The sequence below is a fragment of the Phoenix dactylifera genome, unplaced genomic scaffold (assembly GCF_009389715.1).
Source record: "Phoenix dactylifera cultivar Barhee BC4 unplaced genomic scaffold, palm_55x_up_171113_PBpolish2nd_filt_p 000769F, whole genome shotgun sequence".
NCBI classification, from domain to species: Eukaryota; Viridiplantae; Streptophyta; class Magnoliopsida; order Arecales; family Arecaceae; genus Phoenix; species Phoenix dactylifera.
In genome coordinates this window covers 68296-92204 of record NW_024068140.1, presented here as the reverse complement: position 1 = coordinate 92204, position 23909 = coordinate 68296, and the positions used below count along the sequence as shown (strand labels likewise).

At 47.4% G+C, this 23909-nt stretch overlaps 2 protein-coding genes across 3 annotated transcripts; both read right to left on the bottom strand.

Moving 5' to 3' along the window:
• Nucleotides 1-14082: 14082 nt before the first annotated feature.
• Nucleotides 14083-17060, bottom strand: LOC120107111 (pentatricopeptide repeat-containing protein At4g14170-like). 2 transcript variants are annotated; one of them, XR_005509056.1, is made up of 2 exons: nucleotides 14401-17060; nucleotides 14083-14140 (listed from the first exon to the last, which is right to left on the bottom strand). XR_005509056.1 is itself a non-coding variant. In XM_039120272.1 (1 exon), the coding sequence occupies exon 1, from the start codon at nucleotides 17010-17012 to the stop codon at nucleotides 14541-14543; it is 2472 nt and encodes an 823-aa protein (XP_038976200.1). In that variant the 5' UTR covers nucleotides 17013-17060; the 3' UTR covers nucleotides 14196-14540. The 2 variants fall into 2 exon arrangements, 1 of the variants encoding a protein (XP_038976200.1); XM_039120272.1 differs by lacking the exon at nucleotides 14083-14140 and having other exon boundaries at nucleotides 14196-17060.
• A 6095-nt stretch (nucleotides 17061-23155) lies between these two features.
• On the bottom strand, nucleotides 23156-23674 carry LOC103713296 (SKP1-like protein 1A). Its single transcript, XM_008800172.2, has one exon. The coding sequence runs from the start codon at nucleotides 23672-23674 to the stop codon at nucleotides 23156-23158; it is 519 nt and encodes a 172-aa protein (XP_008798394.2).
• Nucleotides 23675-23909: the final 235 nt, after the last annotated feature.

Sequence of the window (23909 nt, the reverse complement as noted above, 5' to 3'; positions counted from 1 at the left end):
ATCCATCTTCCAACCCCCTCCTGAGAGGCCAAGGCTCCCTTTTATAGGCGGGGGTTGGTTTACCTGCGATGTAACAGGGCGAGGCCGTAGTACGGCTCGGCATGTTGTTCAGGTCGGCGCATGGTCAGGCGAATCATTGCCCTGATGTCGGCGGTGAGGGCGTCGTATAACCCGAACTAGCACGCTGTCAGACGAATTATTGCATTGGTGTCGGAGGTATGGCCGAGATCGGAGACTTATCATAGTTGACTAGACTCTGCTGGGCTGATTTGCCGTGGAGAGCTGAGAGTCCGTAGATGACAGGAGCCATGCGCATTTATGGTGGAGTAAGCTGGAGATCCGCATTTATTGTGGAGTAAGCTGGAGATCCGCATTTATTGTGGAGTAAGCTGGAGGTCCGCATTTATTGTGGAGTAAGCCGGAGATCCGCATTTATTGTGGAGTAAGCCGGAGATCCGCATTTATTGTGGAGTAAGCCGGAGAGTTACAGCGCCCATGCGCAATAAATGCCAGAGGGGCGTCAGGGTATGGTCCTCGGCCAGACCTCTGAGGCGCACGGCCGTAGTAGGTGGCTGACAAGAGTAGACCTCGAACATCGGGGTTTTTCTTAGGCCGGAGGTCTCGAGGTCGGGCGTTCCGAAGTCGGACGCCGACTTCGGCCGTCCGGGGTCGGAAGTTGTACGGCTTCTTAGGGGCATTTATGTCATTTGGGAAAAAATCTTATTCCCCCCAACACTACCCCCCGACTTCCGAGTTCGAGCGACTTGTGGGCTCGGACGTGGGAAGTAAAGTCTGTCACTGAGGTTGGGGGGCGAGTCTCGTCCGCCCCCTTGCGCTTCTCGGAGCTTTCATGGTGAAACCTGCGCCCTTTGGCGTCTCGAGGCTGCTTTATTCAGTGAGCTTATGATGAAGCTCGTATTATTACGCTTCTTGAAGCGGAGGTGGCGTCTCTTGAATCGCCAGGATCGCCTTACGGCGGATTAATGATGGGGGTCCTCGAGCTCGTCGAGGCGGTGCCTCAATCCCGTAATCGAGGCTTCTCGCTCATTAATGAGTGTGCCGTTACGGGGTTTAAAACGGACAAAAACCTCGAGATCATCAACGTGCCGGACGACCCCCCGGACGTTGCTCCCGCCGCTTAGGACTTAGCGTATTTTTTCTTTCTTTTTCATTGTATCCGAGGTCGGCTCTTAAATGGTCGACCTCCAATTTTGTAATCGGCCTTCGGCCTTCTGTTAATGAAAAACACTTTCATCATTATGTGTTTGTCTTTCTTTTTTGTCGCGAACGAGGCTAGAGCCTTAGCTAACTGCCTCGACGACCTCTAACTTCACATCTTAGTTTTCGGGTTGCTTAACGAAGTTATCCCCTTTTCCCGGGCTATGTCTTAGCCTTCTCGGGTTCCAGTCATTCCGACCAAGAGGAGGTCCGAGTCTTAGGTTTTTTAGAAAATTCCTCTAAGTCCCATAACTCGGATCTAAGAATCGTGGAAGTCATCACGTTTAGCCTTTAGGGAAATCCCAAGGCATCGAGGTCGGGCCTTAGCCCTTCAAGTAAGACCGGACTAGGTCTATGCCTGCTGCTATTCGGGGATTTTAGTCGGGTTTCCGAACTTAACTCCGAACCCCTCGTAGGGAGCGCGGGCTAATAAGTAAGTCGTCGTCGAAGATTTTCGTTAGTTATCGTTCTCGGACTCTGCCGAGATCTCGGTGAGCAAGGCTGGGATTTCCAAAAATTGCCTTGGCATCCATGTTTGGCTGATACACTCGTGGTCGGGACCACTTTCTCAGCTAGATGTCGGAGTTTACGTAGAAGAGCCGAGTTGGGCCCTAATTTATGAAGCCTTCGTACAGATTGCGGAGACTTGACGAACGGAGCCTGCATAATGTAGTTAGGGGGTCGATCTTAAGCCGACCCATTGGAGAGGCCCGACTTTGGGGCGAGATAAGACTCCAACGTTGGGATTCCGCTCAGCAGTATGTAGATAAAATTTGACAAGGAGGGCGTCTAGTTAGACGTACCTCTTGCATTCTCGGAGTTATGCTTCGCATGGTGGAGTAGGTCGCCTCCTTTCCTCATCGACCTCCGGAGCCATTTTGACTTAAAGGGGGGCTCGGGTTTCTCACGGACCCAACAGCTCCCACCGAGATTGAGAGGATTTGGCGAGGCTTTATTGAATTGTAGCTCTCTGCGAGGTCGAGGAAGTTTCCGACCCCATGGTAGGACCTCGGGCGCCTCAACCTTGGTCGAGGGATCTTGCGTCAGGTCGGCGAGTCCGCGGACGCTTTGCTGACCTGTGGTGCCTCCCGTGGTCGAGGGAGTTTGGGACTCTATGGTCGACCCTCGGGGCATCCCGACCTTAGTCGGGGGATCGTTCGTCAGGTCGGCGGGTCTGGGCACGCTCTACCGACCTGCGACGCTTCCCGAGGTCGAGGGAGTCTGGTTCTCTACGGTCGACCCTCGGGGCATCCCGACCTTAGTCGGGGAATAGCTCGCTTCGGGGATCGGGGATCGTCGACCGCTCCCGGGGGTCCACTTCGTGGCGCCCCGGGTGGAGCCACCCTTTCCACCCCTTACGGCTTCTTTCCGAGGTCGAGGGAGTCTGGTTCTCTACGGTCGACCCTCGGGGCATCCCGACCTTAGTCGAGGGATCGTTCGTCAAGTCGGCGGGTCTGGGCACGCTCTACCGACCTGCGATGCTTCCCGAGGTCGAGGGAGTCTGGTTCTCTACGGTCAACCCTCGGGGCATCCCGACCTTAGTTGAGGGATCGCTCGCTTCGGGGATCGGGGATCGTCGACCGCTCCCGGGGGTCCACTTCGTGGCGCCCCGGGTGGAGCCACCCTTTCCACCCCTCACGGCGCCTTCCCGAGGTCGAGGGAGTCTGGTTCTCTATGGTCGACCCTCGGGGCATCCCGACCTTAGTCGAGGGATCGTTCGTCAAGTCGGCGGGTCTGGGCACGCTCTACCGACCTGCGACGCTTCCCGAGGTCGAGGGAGTCTGGTTCTCTACGGTCGACCCTCGGGGCATCCCGACCTTAGTCGAGGGATCGCTCGCTTCGGGGATCGGGGATCGTCGACCGCTCCCGGGGGTCCACTTCGTGGCGCCCCGGGTGGAGCCACCCTTTTCCACCCCTCACGGCGCCTTCCCGAGGTCGAGGGAGTCTGGTTCTCTACGGTCGACCCTCGGGGCATCCCGACCTTAGTCGAGGGATCGTTCGTCAAGTCGGCGGGTCTGGGCACGCTCTACCGACCTGCGACGCTTCCCGAGGTCGAGGGAGTCTGGTTCTCTACGGTCGACCCTCGGGGCATCCCGACCTTAGTCGAGGTAGGAGAACGAGCCGAGCTCGTCTGGTCAGAGAGGATCGTGCTCATAGGGGGAAGTTGATGGAGAACGAGCCGAGCTCGTCTGGTCAGAGAGGACCGTGCTCATAGATGGATGTTGATGGAGAACGAGCCGAGCTCGTCTGGTCAGAGAGGACCGTGCTCATAGATGGATGTTGATGGAGAACGAGCCGAGCTCGTCTGGTCAGAGAGGACCGTACTCATATCTTGACGTCTCGAGCATCCCTATAGCCGGGGCATCCCGACGAACCGGTGCATTCTGACTTTAGTCGAGGGAATTTCGCGCCAAGTCGATATTTCGTCGTCCTGCGATTCTTCCCAAGGTCGAGGGAGTTTGGGACTCTACGGTCGAGCCTCGAGGCATCCCGATTTTGGCCGGGGAATCTGAGGATCACAGACGACCCAATATTAGAAGAGAATTACAGCCATCAAGATAAGAGAATTATTTGCGAAAAGGAAGCTGAGTCCATTGTCCTGATTGTCTTGAACCCCTAGGGGTTTTACTGGTAGTACTTTCGTAGATTCTCGGAGTTCCAGCTTCGCGGGATCAGGGTCCCCTCTAGGGACTTTAATTTATACGCCCCTGGTCGTTGTACCCGGGCGATCTGATACGGCCCCTCCCAATTTGGGGCGAGCTTTTCTTGCTCCGTCGGTTGAGAAGCCTCGGCTCTCCTGAGGACGAGGTCCCCCACTTTGAAGAGCTTGGGCTTGACTCTAGAGTTGTAGTATTGGGCCGTTCGCTGTTGGTATCTTGCCATGCGGACCCGGGCAACCTCTCTTGTCTCTTCGACGAGGTCCAAGTTGCTCCTGAGCTGGGAAGAATTGGTGTCAGGGTCGTAATGCTCCACCCTTGAAGAAGGCAGGCCGATCTCCAACGGGATGACGGCCTCGGTGCCGTATGCTAGGTTGAAGGGGGTCTCTCCCGTGGGCAGTCGGAACGTGCTCCGGTATGCCCAAAGGACATTGTACAAGTCCTCGACCCACTGTCCTTTGGACCGATCAAGCCTAGCCTTGAGCCCCTGCAAAATAGTGCGGTTAGTTACCTCAGTTTCCCCGTTTGTCTGGGGGTGAGCGACTGAGGTGAAACGGTGATCAATGCCGAGCTCAGAGCAAAATTTTCTGAAACGAACATTGTCAAATTGTCGATCATTGTCAGATATGAGGATACGGGGTAGTCCGAATCTGCAGATTATGGACTTCCACACGAAGTCTCGCATCTTTTGCTCGGTGATCCGGGCGACGGGTTCGGCCTCGACCCATTTGGTGAAGTAGTCAATGGAGACGACCAGAAACTTTTTCTGTCTGGTGGCCAGGGGAAAGGGCCCCAGGATGTCGATCCCCCATTGGGCAAACGGCCAGGGGGCGATGATGGAGGTCAGCAGAGCTGAGGGTCGGCGCTGGACGTTGGCGTTTCGTTGGCACCGATCGCACTTCCGGACGAAATCCGTTGCATCCTTCTGGAGTGTGGGCCAATAATATCCTTGTCGCAGGACTTTATGGGCTAGTGCCCGACCCCCCAGGTGATTTCCGCAGATCCCTTCATGGACCTCTCGGAGGGCATAGTCCGCCTCGGAGGGGCGGAGGCATCTGAGAAGGGGAGAAGTAAATGATCGTCGATAGAGTTTATTCTCGTACAAGACATACCGGGGAGCCTGACGCTTGATTCGGCGAGCCTCCATCTCGTCGTGAGGCAGGATTCCGTCCTGAAGGTAGCAGACAAGCCCATCGATCCAGCTTGGCTCGGAGTCGATGCACATGGTGGGCACGGGTTCCTCCGTGCTGGGGATCTGAAGATATTCGAGCGCTGTTCCTTTGGGAAGCTCGCTCATGCGGAAGGTTGCCAATTTGGATAGCTGGTCTGCCCTGAGGTTCTCCGCTCTGGGAATGTACTGAATATTGAAGGAATTCAGAGTAGATATGAGTTCCCGCACCTTTTGGAGATACTTTTGCATGGATGGCTCTTTAGCTTCGAAGTCTCCTTAGATCTGGTTCACTACCAGCTGGGAGTCGCTGAAGGCCGTCAGGTCTTCCACTTTTAGTTCTTTCGCCAGCTTAAGCCCGGCGATGAGAGCCTCATACTCGGCCTCATTGTTCGAGGCCGGAAATTCGAGGCGCAAAGCTTGCTCTGCCACCACTCCGTCTGGACTGGTGAGGATGAGTCCGGCCCCGCTACCTTCCGAGGTCGAAGACCCGTCCGAGTGCAGGACCCACGGCTGCCTCGGGGCCTCTCCTACGGATTCGGGTGGCCTCTCGGGGTTGTCCGGAAGGGTGCACTCCACGATGAAGTCGGCGAGTATCTGAGCTTTGATAGTCGGCCTGGGCTGATATTCGAGGTCGAATTCTCCGAGCTCGACCACCCATTTGGCGATCCTCCCCGCACGATCCGACCTCTGCAGTATTTGCTTCATAGGCTGGTCGGTTAATATGGCTATCGTGTGGGCTTGGAAGTAAGGCCTGAGTCTCCGAGCCGAGATGATGAGAGCGAAGATGGTCTTCTCAAGTTTAGAATATCGGGTCTCAGCATCCCTGAGAACCCGGCTGGTGTAATAGACCGGCTTTTGGAGCTTGTCCTCTTCCCGGACGAGAACTGAGCTCACTGCAGCTGGGGAGACGGCCAAGTATAAGTAAAGAATCTCGCCTTTCTGGGGCTTGGTGAGCAGCGGGGGAGAGGCCAGAAGGCTCCGAAGCTCCTCAAAGGCCTGCTGGCATTCTTCCGTCCACCGGAAGTCTTTCGGCCGTTTGAGGCTCTTGAAGAAGGGGAGGCATCGCTCGGCTGACCGAGAGACGAACCTTCCCAGGGCGGCAACCCGCCCCGCGAGCCGTTGCACCTTCTTGACAGTCTTTGGAGGCGACATCTCTTGCAGTGCCCGGATTTTCTCCGGGTTGGCTTTAATTCCGCACTGGGTCACTATGAAACCCAGGAACTTGCCCGAGGTGACCCCGAACGCGCACTTCGCTGGGTTGAGTTTCATTTGATATCTTCTGAGCTTGGCGAATGTCTCGTTGAGATCGGCTATGTGGTGTTCCGCCGCCCTGCTCTTTACCAACATGTCGTCCACATAGACCTCCATGTTCCGGCCGATCTGGTCTTTAAAAATTTGGCTGACCAGCCTCTTATAGGTGGCCCCAGCGTTCTTCAGGCCAAAGGGCATCACCTTGTAGCAGTAGGTGCCCTTGTCGGTGATGAAGGCCGTCTTCTCCTCGTCTTCTGGCGCCATTCGGATTTGATTGTACCCTGAAAAGGCGTCCATAAAAGTTAGCAGCTGGTGTCCTGAAGTGGAGTCGACGAGCTGGTCGATGCTTGGGAGGGGGAAGCTGTCTTTCGGGCGGGCCTTGTTCAGGTCGGTATAGTCCACGCACATACGCCACTTCCCGTTGGCCTTCTTTACGAGGACTACATTGGCGAGCCAGTCCGGGTAGGAGACCTCCCGGATGAAGCCGGCCCCGAGGAGTTTGTCCACCTCCTCAGCCGCAGCTCGTTGTCGTTCCGGGGCGGAGCCTCTTTTCTTCTGCTTTACAGGCCTGCTGGTCGGTCTCACCTGGAGTCGGTGGACCATGACCTCAGGGTCAACTCCTGGCACGTCCGCGGGCGACCAGGCGAAGACGTCAGCGTTGTCCCGCAGGAAGCTGACGAGGCAATCCCTCTCGCGGGCGCCGAGGCCGGAGCCGACCTGCACAGTTAGCTCGGAAAAATTTTCTTGTAGTGGGATTTGAATAAGGAGCTCACCGGGCTCTACTTGCTTCTTCCAGAGGGTGTCCCTCGCATCGAGGGTTTCTATGGGCAGCGAAGGGCCCATCGGGTGGTCCGGCGCCTCGGCTGGTTGCTTTACTGTGTGGGCCGCCATGTAGCATTGCTTGGCGACCAGCTGGTCTCCGCGGACCTCGCCTACTCCTTGGTCGGTGGGGAACCGCATGAGCAAATGGCGAGTTGAAACCACGGCTCGAAGGGCATTTAGCCCTGGGCGCCCAAGGATGGCGTTGTAGACCGAGGGCAGACGGACCACCAGGAGGTCCATCCTCACTGTGCTCTCCCGGGGGGCGAGGCCGACTGTGACAAGGAAGCTAGCCTCACCTTCAACTGGGACTGCATCTCCGGTAAACCCAACCAACGGGGCATTGACTCTCCGGAGATGCCCTTCTGTCAATCCCATTTTCTGGTAGGCATGATAATACAAAATGTTGGCTGAGCTTCCATTGTCAACTAGGACACGCTTTACATCAAACCTATTTACAATCATAGAGATGACCACAGCATCATCATGGGGGGTTTCGACCCCTTCTAAGTCCTCGTCCGAGAACGAGATGGCTTCGCCAGTACGTGGGCGCTTCGGGGGTGCTCCCTGGGCGGCCGTTCCTGCCGAGGCCCGCCCGATCATGTTGATGGTGCCGGCGATGGGCCTGTTGTCGCCCGGATTTTTGGTTGGTGCGACATTCTCCGCCGGCCTCCTTTCCTCAGGTCGGTTCCTCACGAACCGGTTGAGTACTCCCCGTCGGATGAGCGCTTCTATCTCATCCCGGAGTTGGTAGTAGTCCTCCGTGTCGTGCCCACGATCTCGGTGGAAGCGGCAATACTTCCTGGGATTCCGGGGGAATCCCGTGTCTCGCATAGGAGGCGGGGGTCGGAAGAAGTCCCGACCCTCGATTTCCATCAGGATTTCGGCCCGGGGAGCGTTGACGGGTGTGTAGTTCTCGTACTTTTCCGGGTACGTCCGAGGCCGTGGTGGGGACCTCGGCCGAGGAGGGGTCCTTTGCTGAGATCGCCTCTGCTGTCGGGGCGGACTTCTCAGTCTGGGGAGGTTCTTCTCTCGGCGGGGGGATCGGCTCCTTTGTCGGCCGCGCTCCTCGCGGCGTTTCTTCTGCTTCTTGGAGGCGGGCTCAATTGCCCCCCGCCTAGATGCAACTGCCTCCTCGGCCTTGGCATACTTCTGGGCTCGGGCCAACATTTCAGTGAAGTCGGCCGGGAAGCTCTTCTCGATGGAAAAGAGGAATCGGTAGGAGCGAACCCCAGTCTTCAGAGCCGACATAACTATCGACTGGTCTAGCTCGCAAACCTCCCATGTGGCGGCGGTGAAGCGGTCCAGGTACTCCTTGAGGGACTCCTCCTCTTTCTGTTTGATGTCGAGGAGGGAGTCCGACGTCCGTCGCTGGCGCCGGCTGGCAGCGAAGTTGGTGGCGAACTGCCTGCCGAGCTGCTCAAAAGAGGACACCGTATTCGGCTTCAGTCCAGAAAACCAAAGCCGAGCGGTCCCTCGGAGGGTCGCTGGGAAGGCCTTGCAGAGTATGGCCTCCGAGGACCCTTGTAGGGCCATGAGGGCCCGATAGCTCTCCAGGTGGTCGAGAGGGTCGGTCGTCCCGTTGTAGGGTTCCACCTGAGGCATTTTGAACCTCGCGGGAACCGGCTCATCCTCGATCTGGCGGGAGAAGGGGGACTTGGTGGTGAACTCAAAGTCTCCCTCTTGTCTTGCCTTCTTGCTGTGGAGCGCCGCAATCTGACGCTCCAGATGCTCAACTTTCCGGTCGAGCTCCCCCACCTGTGGGATTGTCGCCGTGGTTTGCGCCGGCTCACGGTGATCTGGGGCTGACTCTGCCTCAGAAAGTTGGGGTCTCCGATCGAAACCTTCTTCCGATAACTCCCTCCGGGGAGAAGCTCGTTCTCCGTTGTTGGCTCTAGAAGAGCCATGCAAGTTTTGGCTTGGGAAAACCGGGCCGTTGGGGAGACACTCCGGCGGGGCCTGAGCCCGTGGGGGGAGCGTAGGTAAGGCTTCCTCGCGCCGCAAACTCTGAACGGCGGCGGCCAGGGCCTGGACTTGCTGTACCAAGGCGTCGAACTGTTCCGGCTGGACCAGAGGAACTGGGTCAGCCGGAGTTGGAAAATTCTGGACAGAGTGTCCAGGGCTTTGCGGGGGACGCCGGGAGATGTTAGAGGCTCCCTTACTTCTCAACTTCATGACTGCTACTCGGGCCCTTCCTCTAGCGCCAACTGTTGCTGGAAATTGGACCCGGGGGCAGTCTTCGGTCGAGGAGAGGGAGCGGCGATGAATTCTCACGGCGGGGCGGCGGTCCGTCGGCGAACGGCGTCCTCCGTCTAGGGCGGTCGGAGAGAAAGGGCGGCGGGTCCTCGTGGCGAAGCGGCGATCCGTCAGTTGGCGGCGTCCTCCGTCCGGGTGCCTGCACACGAACCGGTGGCCGGGTTTTCCGGCGCCGGCCCTCCGACGCTCAAGTCAGGGAGGGGGCAAATAGTGTAGAAAGGGAGATAAATAATGTCTGTAGAGTGTATCCATCTTCCAACCCCCTCCTGAGAGGCCAAGGCTCCCTTTTATAGGCGGGGGTTGGTTTACCTGCGATGTAACAGGGCGAGGCCGTAGTACGGCTCGGCATGTTGTTCAGGTCGGCGCATGGTCAGGCGAATCATTGCCCTGATGTCGGCGGTGAGGGCGTCGTATAACCCGAACTAGCACGCTGTCAGACGAATTATTGCATTGGTGTCGGAGGTATGGCCGAGATCGGAGACTTATCATAGTTGACTAGACTCTGCTGAGCTGATTTGCCATGGAGAGCTGAGAGTCCGTAGATGACAGGAGCCATGCGCATTTATGGTGGAGTAAGCTGGAGATCCGCATTTATTGTGGAGTAAGCTGGAGATCCGCATTTATTGTGGAGTAAGCCGGAGGTCCGCATTTATTGTGGAGTAAGCCGGAGATCCGCATTTATTGTGGAGTAAGCCGGAGATCCGCATTTATTGTGGAGTAAGCCGGAGAGTTACAGCGACCATGCGCAATAAATGCCAGAGGGGCGTCAGGGTATGGTCCTCGGCCAGACCTCTGAGGCGCACGGCCGTAGTAGGTGGCTGACAAGAGTAGACCTCGAACATCGGGGTTTTTCTTAGGCCGGAGGTCTCGAGGTCGGGCGTTCCGAAGTCGGACGCCGACTTCGGCCGTCCGGGGTCGGAAGTTGTACAGCTTCTTAGGGGCATTTATGTCATTTGGGAAAAAATCTTATTCCCCCCAACAGGGACATTCAACAATGGAATGCTAACCTTTTTTTTTTTTTTCTAATAGGTGGAATGCTAATCCATTATTAAAATCTACCTTTGACGAATTAGCAAGGCTAGCAACACTAAGAGAACTACTCTAATGAATAGTTCTTGTTAGAGTCCAAAGTCTCCTAATCACTGATCATAACATGTTAATGACTAATTTTGGTGCCAATTTGCAAGCCTATTTATATCACATCTCTTAGACCTGCTTTTGACTCCAGTATAAGAATATTGTTCTCAAAGCACCGTCGGGACCACTAGAAAAAAATCGAAGTCTAGCTCATGGGACCTGGTAGAAAATAAAAGAAAAGATCAAATTTAAAGTAGAAAAGAGAAGAAATCATGGTTTTATAGCCCAAGAAGGCACAAAGGGCACGACACTGTGAAATTGTGAAATTTTTATACTAATTCTTAATGCTATATTATGCAGGGAAAAAATGGTTTAACATTATGGGAACATTCAGATTATTAAAGTACTCGCACCTTGGTGGTGCTTTGCTTGAAATCTAAACATGAAGGTCAACAAGAAATTTAGTTTTGGTTAATGATAGCTGCTTATCTTCCTTTCGGCACCAAATCGTCTGAAATTGAATGTAAGGGCAAGACTGGGACCTAATGTCTGCCAAACTCATGGGTTGAGTAGTTTTTGCTGAACCTGTACACACAGACCTGTCAAACTATCAACTAATACTAATCGAAACACATATCTAATTCAGCTCTAAGGACAAGCAATATAGTTAAATGATGAGTTGATAGACATAAACTAAAAATGGTTCAAAGGTGGAAACAAGAGCTAGCACCCTATTTTGTTCCTGTGGACCATTCAACTGAAAAAAAAAAAAAACATTTATGAGATGGCTATATATGTTCAGCCTCAGTCATATGGTTAAGCCATGAAACCCTTAAAAGAATACATATTCTTCTTCAACCTCATGGAACAGCATGTCATACGTACTAAAAGAAAAGAGGAGACTACTTCAGAGATTCCATCTCCAGACTTTTGGTTGGAAACAATGGCTTGCACGTGGAGGGTCCATTCTTCTTTACAATAATTTGCTGTGGCTACGTCGTTCCATATTTTTCATGCTGGTAGAGAGGTTGAGTTGCATGTTCAAATCAGGATAACTTCCGAACCGAAGATCTAATGAGTGCATGCTTTCCTTAATTGATGATTATTGTGAGTCCCAAGCAGTGGATGACTCTTGTCCCCACAGCCTGCATGTCTACTCTCATGGAAGCTGCAATAGGGACCTCCTGTTCAATGGATAAGATTTGAGCCTTCTTGGATACTCTTCATGTGAGTCATGGAGGTACTGGAGGGGAGCCACCTCATTGATGGTGAGAAAGGAGTCATTGTCATGCTCCCGCTTCTGCGGGGCATGTGTGGCGCCCAGTGCCCATATGGGAGCCACATGAGGGGGGAACACGAGGCATGTGTGGCACACCGCACGCGCCGCTCAGACCCCTCCTAGGTTTTGTTTTCCATCCAAAACGAGTCTGCAAGATTTGGAGACACCCGCCTCATATGCCTAGGCTTTGGAACGAGTCTTTCCGATGTAGGACTATTGAACCTCACAACCTTCCCACTATCGAACAAGAGCCGTCCTCGGAGGGGAGAACACGGGGCTCCCTTGCCAGATATTTTTCAGTTCCGGGGCCTGCACGCGCGCCACACGCACCACTCAGACCCCTCTCCGATTTTGTTTTTTACTCAAAACGCGTCTGCAGGATTTGGAGATATCCGTCTCATATGCCCAGGCTCTGGAACGAGTCTTTCTGATGTGGGACTATTGGGCCTCATACCCTTCCGACCATCAGACAAGAGTCGTCCTCGGCTCTGATACCAAATGTCACGCCCCCGCCTGTGCGGGGCACGTGCGGCACCCAGTGCCCACTTGAGGGGGGAACACAGGGCTCCCCTGTCAGATATTATTTGGTTCCGGCGCCTGCATGCACGCCACACGTGCCGCTCAGACCTCTTTCCGGTTTTGTTTTCCACCCAAAATGTGTCTACAGGATTTGGAGACATCCGCCTCATATGCTTAGGTTCTGGAACGAATTTTTCTGATATGGGACTATTCACAGCCATTTTATACCCAAAAAAAAGGAGGCGTTTGATTAAGTAGGGTAGAATGAACATTTATGTTGTTGAGATTTTTGTAAAGCGATGGTTAAAGATTTTCTTGTTCGAGCAAGCATTGCCCTGGTAGACTCTATTCAATTAAGACAGAAAAATGGATGCTCCATTATAGGAACATTTCTTTTTTCTACCAACATATTTGAGAAGTTAGACAATTGCAGAATTAAAACAAGGAAAGTGTGAAAAAAATGTGAAGCATCTACTAAACTGCGTAGTTTGCCCATGAAGCCTAGTATGCACCAACAAATATCTCTGCACAACTTCTATTTTGATCGCACAACTAGACTTGTTTCTTATTTTTTTCTTTTTTTGGTTACACCAGCAGCTCACGTTAATCTCGCATGAGCATTGTCTGCAGCTCGTTCACCATTCTGGAGAAACTCTCTAGACTGGTGTGTAACTTCTATTATTACATTGCACAGATTGTCCTTGTTGCATATTTAAGGTGCTCAAAAATTAAAAAAAAAAACCAAGGGTGATTCTAACCTAAAGAAAGTAAAGCTGCCTTTAGTAGATTTATGGATCAAATTGATTTTGAATAAATTGCTCCAATTTTGTGCTGAAAACCCAAGCGTGGCATATAATCGACATGCCTCCATCAACAAGAAAGAGAGAGGGAGGCGTAGTAACGCTTAGGGGTTCTTTCTTCTCCAAGCAAAAAAGAGAAGAAGAGACGATGATTTATGAGATAAGATCTTCTAGCCGTTTACCCAAGCGTCAATGCGAGATTCAACATTAATGAAGAAGGAGCTCCATACTGCCATTAACCATCTTAGTAGCCTTATAGGTACGATGCCTAACGTCACAAGTACCTAGGCTATCCAATCCTTCTCGTGGAAAATACCTTATCGGCTTGGACAAACTCCTTAGACTCTTTTTTGGCTTTATGATCGATATGTAACATATATCCTATACCATATATGACTATGTAGATAGAAGATAGTCAAGATTTTTCAACTATTCTTGATGTTAAATATAGAAATGACTTTTAGGCATATTACACCTCCAACACCCACTTGCACTCAAGACTATTTGGGTTTTTAACCTTTTGGACTGACATATGGTACATACATTAATTCCCATGACCTATCAGGTCATGAAAAATTTCTTTATGCATCAACTTCTTGGAAAATACCATTGCCTAATGGAATCAACAATCTTGTTGGAGATAGGAGTAGCGAGAGATCTTATGATTATAACATAATTCATCCAGTGAACCAATAGATGTCATCTCAAGTTCTCCCAAGAATGCATGTCCTAACTATTCTATAAAGAACATAGAACCAAACCATGTAGGATAACAACTCCCACGATATGCAAATGATTGCAACTAGGATATTTCATTGCTTGATGTAGCTTTGCTTCGGGTCCCTCTATTCTTTCTCCCACTATATAAGCACATAGCTTGTGCCAATCTCTATCCAATTGCACCCTGGGTCCTTCTTCACCATCCTTTGCGAGCAAACTTTATGTTGTTACTGAAACACTGAATAGGTTGAACTGTCGAAACTGTCCTCAAGGATCTAAGAGTGCCAGCCCAATCAATCTTAACAACTTTGTGATACTTCAGTAATTGGCCGAAGATCGTTGTGACTATGCTAACCACCATCATCAGCAACACCTTTACATGTCATAGATACAAATTGTATCAGAAAATGCAGAAATGAATCAAAAGGTTAGTTGAGAATCATGAAAAAAATTTGGATTCACTAACTAATTGTACAAGGAGTGGTATTCAGTAAATAGTGTGGTATTACAATAAATTTAATGTTGAAATTGGAACAACTAAAAGGCAACTAAGTGGCAAACTCATAGTGGGTACTTTAAAATGAACTCTTGAATCTGCCTTGCCTCACAGATTTACGGGTGCAACTCAGATACCTTTCCTGCATCTTCGATCTGGAATGTCCATCTGCAGGACATCGGATTACAAATGCACTTGCCACCCAATGGTATAAAGAACCTTAAATTAGGTATCTGCCAAAGGATTCAACCATAGACACAATTCATTCTTTACATCTTCAACCAGGTCCAGCATAACATAGCTCTTCCTCAGGACCCTCTATCCTTTCTCCTGCTATAAAAGCACGTAGCTTGTCACCGATCACTATCCAGCTGCACCCTGGGTTCTTCTTCGCTTTCCTTGATTTCATTAGTTCCCTAATCTCATTTGCTTCATCCCACCTCCCAGCCTCAGCATACATATTTGAAAGCAAAATATAGTAACCACAGTGCCCTGGTTTCAGCTTGAACAAATGCTCTGCTGCCCACCTACCCAACTCTATATTCCCATGGATGCGACATGCCCCAAGAAGAGCACCCCAGACATTTGAATCTGCTTCAAAAGGCATGCCCCTGATAAGTTCCACTGCTTCCTCCACCAGACCAGCTCGCCCAAGAAGATCAACCATGCAAGCATAGTGCATATGTGTTGCACTAATATTTTGTGCTATCATTTGATCAAAGTACTTCTTTCCTCTCTTGACCAGTCCAGCATGGCTGCAAGCTGATAAGACCGCAATGTAAGAAACATGGTCATACTCCATGCCTTCATCCTTCATCAAGTCAAACGTTTCGATTGCAGTCTCCAATTCTCCTTGCATTCCATATCCCAAAATCATGGAATTCCATGAAGCAACATCCTTATTTAACATCCTATCAAAAATCTTCCTCGCAAGATTGATCCTTCCGCATTTGATGTACAAATCCAACAGAGAGTTTGCCACAAAGAGATGGTTGTCGAACAGTTTCCTCACTGTCAAGCAGTGGACCTCCTTTCCCTGCTTGAGTGCAGATAGATTAGCACATGCTGACAGGACACCCATAAAGGAGACAACATCATACTCAAAACCTGCAAATCTCATTTCCAAAAACAGATGCACAGCCTCTGAGCACCCTGAAGTCTGAGAATAACCCACTATTAAGGTATTGTAAGACACTTCATCTCTCTCTGACACATCAAAAACATTTCTAGCAAGCTTCAACCTTCCACATTTGGCATACATATCAATCAAAGCATTCGACATGAACAAGTCAGAAGAGGAGCCCACACGGATTGACCTAGCATGGATCTCCTTCCCTTTCCTCAGAGAAGCCATTCTAGTACATGCTGGAAGAACATTAGTAAATGTAACAGAATTTGGAAATTCCCCACCAACCTGCATTTCTCTAACTAGTGCAATGGCTTCTAATTCAGCTCCGTTCTGTGCAAGATTAGCAATCATTGCATTCCATGAAACCACATTCCTATCCTCCATGCTGTAGAAAATGTTCGAGCCTTTCTTCAAATATCCGGATTTTGCATACATATCCACCAAAGAATTAGATACAAAGACATCAGAATCCATACCAGTCCTTACACTATACCCATGAACCTCTCTCCCCGACCAGAAAGAGCCCAACTCAACCAATGCAGGTAATAGACTAGCTATAGTGACAGAGTTTGGCTTCATCTTATTGACCACCATCTCCCTAAACATCCACAAAGCATCTTCAAAAAGACCAACATGAACAAAACTACCAATTATAGAGTTCCAAGAAACGTTATTTTTCTCTGGCATGATATGAAAAGCTTGCATTGAATCCTTCGAGTTCCCACACTTGCCATACATATCAACAAACGCATTACCTACAGTAACTACTGAATCCAAACCAACCTTTATCGCATGCCCATGAATTCCCTTCCCAAAAATTTCATCTTGCGCCGCAGCACAAGCCGGCAGAACACTTACTAAAGTGACAGCATTCACCGCAAGGCCCGACCTTTTTAAGTCCAGGAACCAATACATCGCATCTGAGCGTAATCCGTTAGCGGAAGACAGCGAAATGATGGAGTTCCAGGAGACGATATCTCGGTGGCGCATTTCATCGAACATCTGTTGGGCGTCGCATAAGGCCATGATGGCGCCATAAAACGACAAGAGACAATTGCCGACGAAGAGGTCGGCCTCGAAACCTAGTTTCACGACGGAGCCATGGAGCTCCCTACCCTTCTGGGGGACGGCGGCGGCGGCGGTGAGGGCGAAGGGGAAGGTGCGATCATCAGGGCGGATGCCGCGGCGGAGCATGCGGTTGTAGACGGCAAGGGCGTCGGTGGGGAGGCCAGCGGTGGAGAGGGCGCGGGAGAGGGCGTTCCATAGGAAGGCGGCGCCTTCGCGGAGGGGGCTTTCCTCGAAGAGTCGGCGGGAGGAAGGGAGGTCGCGGTGGGTGGAATAGGCGAGGAGGAGGGCGGCGGCGGTGGGGAGATGGCGGCGGAGGAGGCCGCGGACAGCGGCCTGGCCGTGGGCCTGCTTCGCCTCGGGGAGGGATCGGGACCGTAGGATGAGGTCGTGGACGTAGGATGCGGCGTGGTCCAATTGGGATGGCGAGTATAGAATGCACGGGATGGACGGTGACGATCGGCTGATGGGTGCCACGAGGAGTGCATGAGAGAAGCGCATGCTCCGAGGTGCATCTCGGAGAAGAGCATGGGATGTGCCGTGCCTTTTTAGCATGGAGCTCCGCAGCTCATTTTTATTGCCACAACAAGCTGACCTAACCCTAACTTGGACTAACTGGGGACTTAGTGAAGCCAATTGCCTCGCACTTCTATGTAACACTCAGGCCTGACTGGTTGCAAGGTTTTACACAATGTGGGATGCAACAGTTTCGATTTTTTTTTGTAGAACTAGTTTAGGACGGTGGATATCACGTCCTGTTCTAATTTTTTTTTTTTTTTTTACAACGGTCGCTCACATTAATCTAGCATACTCCTTGACTATAGAACTCCATAAAACTTGTCAAATCTCTCTTCAACTTTAATGCTCCTCTAAGCTTTCTAAACCCTTCAAATACATCTGGCTTCCCTATAAAACAATCTAACTACTTCAAGAGCTTACAATCATTAATAATATAATCAAATATTTTGTATTCATCAAAATTAATTTATTGTGCCAATAGGTAGAGGTACTGTCTTCTACATATAGAAAAATGGAGAGGGGATTGTGAGAGGCATGCAGGGGCATGGCTGAGGTGTTGACCTCCGCTTTCTTCCCCTCATACAGAGAGAGGAGGGGTTGAAGATGGAGTGGCTGAGAGGCGTCTTGGCATGGTAAAGGTACCATGCTCTATGTATGAAAGAATGGAAGGAGGTGGTGAGAGGCGTATGGAGACATGACAAAGGTATTGACCTCCACACCCTCCATTCCCTTCTCAGATGGAAGATAGGTTGGCTCGATCACGGGATCAGGCTCCTCAATTGAACGCCACATGTTGTGATGCTAATCATGCATGTGGCATGCTGAAAGCTTGACTCCCCTTCAAATTTATAAAAAAAAAAAGAAGAAAGAGAATTAATACTCTCTTGCTCGACACTTGGTGCCCTAGGAGAACACTGGACTCTCTTTTAATGTATTGGTCTCTCCTTTAATATATAGTATAGCTTATATATTTTAGAATTGTGGTTGACTGCCTTGGATCTAATGAGTTATAGTATCGGTTGGGTCGAGCGTAAATTAATTAATGTTAGTTTCAATGGTTGCAGGGCTATTAAGTGAAACTAGAGGTCGAGTCCATCTTTTCAACAAAATTTATTCATATTTTTATATGTAATTCAAACTTTAAACATATTTATGTTGATTGATGAAATCAAATTCATCTTAATAGTGAATTGTTTCATTAGGTTTCATGCATTACACATGGGGTAGATAATTTATTAAGGAGTTTATTGCCTATTTAATCTCTAGCAGATTGCAAGAATCAAGTTAGCATACATGATGGGTACACTATAAAACACTTTATCTATTAAAATTTTTTACAAATATCTTAAAGTAAATTACAAAAATCTTCCTAAGATTAGGGGTAAATTATATTTACACCCAATAATATGAAAAATCTATACTTACCTACTTGAGATTTATTTTTATCTAATACTTTAACCTATAACTTAACAGAACATTAGTCAAACCCTTAATTTTTAATGGGACCCAAACGCTATATTACAATTTTTTTGAAAATGACCAAAATAACCTTATAAAAACCTTTCTGAGGTATGCGTTTATTACACTTACACTCAATATTTTGTAAACCGTCTACTTACACTTAGTAGTTAAATTAACAATATTAGTAAAATTATTTATCTATTGTAAAAAATCAAAATTACTTCTATAAAAAAATAAGGCTCCTTTTTTACTTTTTTTTGACTCTCGGATCTCTTCGAAGTCTTCCATCTTCAAGAGTTTTCTTCTTTTCAAGATTGGGTAGTTAGAATTTTTTTCTCGCTTCGCCATCCACCACGAGCATCCCTTTCTGACGAGTGACCGATAACAAGCTTTCTTTTCAACTGACATCCGGCGACAAACTACCTTCTCGGCTAGCATCTGACAACAAGTATCCTTTCTGATAAGATTTTGTTCTTGCTTTTTCGCCCACCACGTCATAGAGATCGGAGATGCCAGTGTATTATTTACTGATTATAAGTTCTACTTATTCAATACTGTAGACATGGTTTCTTAATATTGTGGTTGTAGATAAGGATTCCTATATCTACATATGGAACTATGATAACTCTAGCAACCTATAATTAAAAGGATCCAAATCAATACGTGCATGAAAACTCTTCTTTTTGAAGGGTGCATTAGTTGGAGTTCCATGGCCTGGCTTAGACCATGGACAAGTTGGCTCAAATGATAAAACTCTTGATGCTAGTTTTTTTACAGCAGAAAATTTTAGATGCATCACTTGCCTAAGAGATCAATCTTAGATTTTTCAAACTATTGAATGTAAGTATAGTTTACATATAATCTAAAGGGTTTTTCGTAATTTACTGATCACTCAGGATCAATTTTGATTTCTCATATGAGGTAAATGAATTCACTAATATCGTTAATTTAACTAAGTGTAAGTGTAGGTTTTACAAACTATTGGGTGTAAGCATAATTAACATAAATCTGAATAGAATTTTTGTAATTTATTCAATATCTTATACATTGCAGGCTAATCCGACACTACCATATTAATTAGCTCTAACTTTTCTAATGAAAAATTACTGTTCCCAAATTGCCCTGACTTTTCATCTTCCATTACTTTCATATTTTGATTCTCTTCTCCTCCTATCATTCGATTTTCTCTTCTCCTCCCATGTCCTCTAGTCCAAAGTCTTCCATTCTCTCCCCTTCAACTTCCTTTCTAGTTTGACCATTTCTCTTTCTATCTCCTCTCCTGTCTATATGACCATTCCCCTCTGCTCTCCTTTGTGATTTCATCTCTAAAATATTGACCTTCGTGGGCTCCCATTCTCTCGCCCCCCCCCCCCCCCCCCCCCCCAGTAAAACCACCAAAACAAAATGTTGCTTCCACCCATGATCCATTCCTCGGAATAATATGTTTGAGAAGCAAGTCTTCATAGTTTAGAAAAATAATAACCACACAAAACTTCCTAAGTTTATTCTACAACTAAATAAGATTTTCATCTCAATTTTGTTTTTTCTTCTGTTCTCCAATCTTTGACTTGCATGCCAAATATGGTTTCTAGGATACCAAATGTGACAACTTGGAGTAGATCTTAGTGATCAAGATGCAAAAGAGAGCATTATTATTGGGAGATTATTTGGCAATAGCTAAAGGAGAAATACGATGAAGTAGAATAAAGCTCTCTTTAACAACAACCATCACCCTTGATGCATGGAATTCACGAAGAACTTTTCCAGTACTTCAATATCTCCTTCTTTAGCCTAGAGATAAATATACTATAGACCAACTTCAAGCTAGCGCTCGATACAAATCCCAACAAGAAGCAGGAATGCATAAGAAAATAAAGAGGGAAGACTATGGTGTATAAAGAGGAACAAATGGAGTAAAGCAAAGAGGAGAGAGATGATGGACTCTCTCTTCTTTTAATTGCCACATACTGGTTGTAACAAAATATGATCACATATGTGGCCAGATCCATGTCGTCAAGTAAAGCTAGTAAGATGCAATATGTATGTGCAGCAGTAATGGTGCCTGTGTCTATAAAGATGGGTCGGGTCTAGATTTTACAAGTCCCAAACCCTTACTAGGCTTTGGGTCTAACTATATATCATAATGGACTAAGAATTGGAAAAAATATACTCTAGTTAAAGTCATACATATCCAAACATAATTTAACATGTCATTACTTTTTATTTTTAATTGAAGGCTATATAAATAAAATTAATATAAATTTGTGTGTGTGTATATATATGTATATATATATGTATGTATGTACAAGGTTGGGAAACCCATGACTCGAACTTGCTCACTTTATATTAATATTTTGACTAAGAGAGTTAACTCGATAATTCGAGTGAATCATGTATCCCAAACATGTGTGTGTGTGTGTGTGTGTGTGTGTGTGTGTGTGTGTGTGTGAAGTAACAAGTACCTAGTTAATATATATCTCTTTATGTAATTATTATATTTTATCATGGATATTTTAGTCAAAAAAATAACTTTCCAATCGGGCCTAAAATTGCTTTTATGAAAAATTCCAAAATGGAGCTTCTTCTAAAAAATTTTTTAAACTTTCTAGAAAAGCTAAAACAGCGATCCGAAATTTTTAGCAAACACATCTATTTCATCTAAAAATGCTTTTGAAGGGTCAGAAAGTGCTTTTTGGTCCTCCAAAAACTTTCCTAAATTGGGCCTAACTCTTTGCATGTCTATTATCTATTATCACAAACATAGAATAATCAAAAAATAGTTGGATTACCAAAACCTTACATTTATCTTGGTTCTCCTCCCTCGACTAAATGAAACAAGCATGTCCAAGTATCCTAGATCAAGCAAAATATAGAGCACATTAATTCATAATAGGTCTTGCCTAATGTGGCTAATGAAAATTCATCTTAGAACTCATCCGTCATCCCACTATCCTATTTTCTACTGAAATCTGAACTCATTCGTTATATTATGCATGACCAAGAAATTAAGTCATGAGTTGAACCTTCATAAAACTTCTTATGGGAAGCAACCTAAATTGATTCATTCTAGTTGTTAACAGGTTATACTTACTTAAAGAGACCATGTTCGTGAAGTTCTCGTCAACTGCTTGTTTTAGTTTTTTTTGATAAAAATAGCAGGGAATGAGATTTCTGAGTCCTGAGTGGAATATGTGGTGATAAGAAAGATCAACAATTTGACTGTGCCTGTGTGCAACAGAGGCTTTTGTAAGCTGAGAAGAAATCATAAGAAAGCTTGGATGGAAGTTGTAAAATGGGATTTAAAACAGCTTGTCTTGATAGATGACTTCACCCTAATGGGTAAATAGCAAACGAAAAGTATTAGCCATATTCATACCTCTCGGTGTGAGCCACCGTTGTACCAAAAAAAAAAAAAAAGTAACAAACGAAAATTAGAGAGTTGATATAATAGTTATGGCTATGTAATTATTGCTTTTCTATGATAATTAAGGAGAGATTTTGGAAGCCTTTCCCTAGGATCAGAATGCAGAAAGGTTGTAGAAATCATGGTGCTAGCCCATGAAACACTCTTTTAGGAAGGTGCAATGAGACTTACCAGATTACTTGAATATTTTAAGTGTTTCTAGAGCACTGCTTAGGCAAGAACTGCAGTTAGTGAGGTTAACACTCAGCACAATAATTTACACTTGACAACTTATGAATCAAGAAAGGGAGAATATGCAAGATACTACAAGAACATGATCCTATGGAAAAGGAAACATTATGGGCTTCGGCATTCACGTAAAATTGCAGAGAAAAGGGAACTTTTTAACTACTAATCCTATTTCTATAAGTAAAGGGGGCGAACCCTTTTTTTTCCAAAGAAAAAAGAAGCAAGACAGAGGGATAGAAAATGATTCAATGTCAGTTGAAAAACATTAATCAAGCTCAATGCACTTGTTCAAAACATTACCAAATTGTAAGTTAACAGTTCAATAGTTTCTTCTATTTGACCAGGCCGAGGTAAAGTAAGACAGGGTCAGGACAAATCCATCTGTTTCACTTTTTCTTTTTTTTCCTTTTTGTTTACGGGTTCCATCAGTGTAAAATTAAAGCCATAATCATGAGTGTGGTTTTGCATAGGCTGAAACTAGGAAATCTAATTCCAAACTATGCCAAAACTAACTCAATCTACCATAATAGGAGGACATCAAAATACTTAAACAAGGTCAGATTCACTATAATTTTTATATCATATAGTTAAAAACAGAGAACGTTCTTAAGCTCAGTATCTTTTTCTGATGAGAAGTGCTGAAGCAAAATATCAAAAGCACTTTTAGTATGAGAACTAGGAAACTCTGTTTTGTTAAGTATTAACTTTATAAATTAACAATGATATGTAGGTTGCTTTTAACACCATAATTAAACGTAGAAAAAGTGCCTTCCTTTCAGATTAAAATAACAAAAAACTGGCCTCAAGTGAAGAAGGAATCCAGGTGCAAATTTGTAGCCAAACCGAATCTCTATAGAGCGGCATGATCATACAATACATTCTTTCCGTAATTATATAAAGAGAGGGTCTTAGTCTATAATGCCAAAACTTTATTACTAAAAGCTAAATTCATCAAATCTCTGAAAACAAGCTCCTGGAATTCAACAAAAACTCCCGACTCCTAGATAACCAATGCGAATAGAAGAACACGAACAAAACCTAAAAAGGAAAGCCGGAACGCAGCTTTCTAAGGATTCTCGAAGGCCCAAGAGTACTTGGCCCGGACTTCGGCTTCCTCCTCAGGAGTGAAATCGTTTTCGACTCCCATGTACTCGCGACAATCCTCCACCGACATATTCTCGATTGTGTCGGCCACCGCCTGGCACAGGCAGTCGAGCAGCGGCTGGGTGTCGAGATAGTCTGCAGCCTCGATGACTTGGAACCTGAGATCTTTCTCCATGTTCGCGTACTCGGCATCCCACTTCTTGAGCTCCTCGGAGCTGCCACCGCCCTCGGCGTGCATCTTCCAGTACTCCACCACCTTCGCGAGCACTGGGCCGGTGACTTGGAAGAGGAAGATACCGCCGTCGGCATAGCCGTCTTCGATCATGTTCTTGATCGCCACCGACTGAGATGCCGCTGAGAGTCCCACCTCGAACACCTCGTCGTCGGAGCTCCTCAGAATCACCTTCTTCTCCGGAGGAGGTGCTGCCACCTTTTTCTGAGCTGCCACGGTTGCTTCGGCTTCTGTCGAGGTTTTCTCCATGAATTCGCCTTCACCCGACGCTTAAGGAAGAATACTATCGCGCGCTTTCCGTCTCTCTCAGGCCACAGAAGGGATTCTCGGTCTCTTCGATGCTCAAGTGATCGAAATCAAGGGAGAAGTAGTTATATATATACCGCTATGGATGGAGAGTAGTTTATTATTATTGTTATTATTTGAATAGAAGTAGGATTCTATTCCTTCTAGGATTAAAATTAGATTATTCGTTTAACACAGT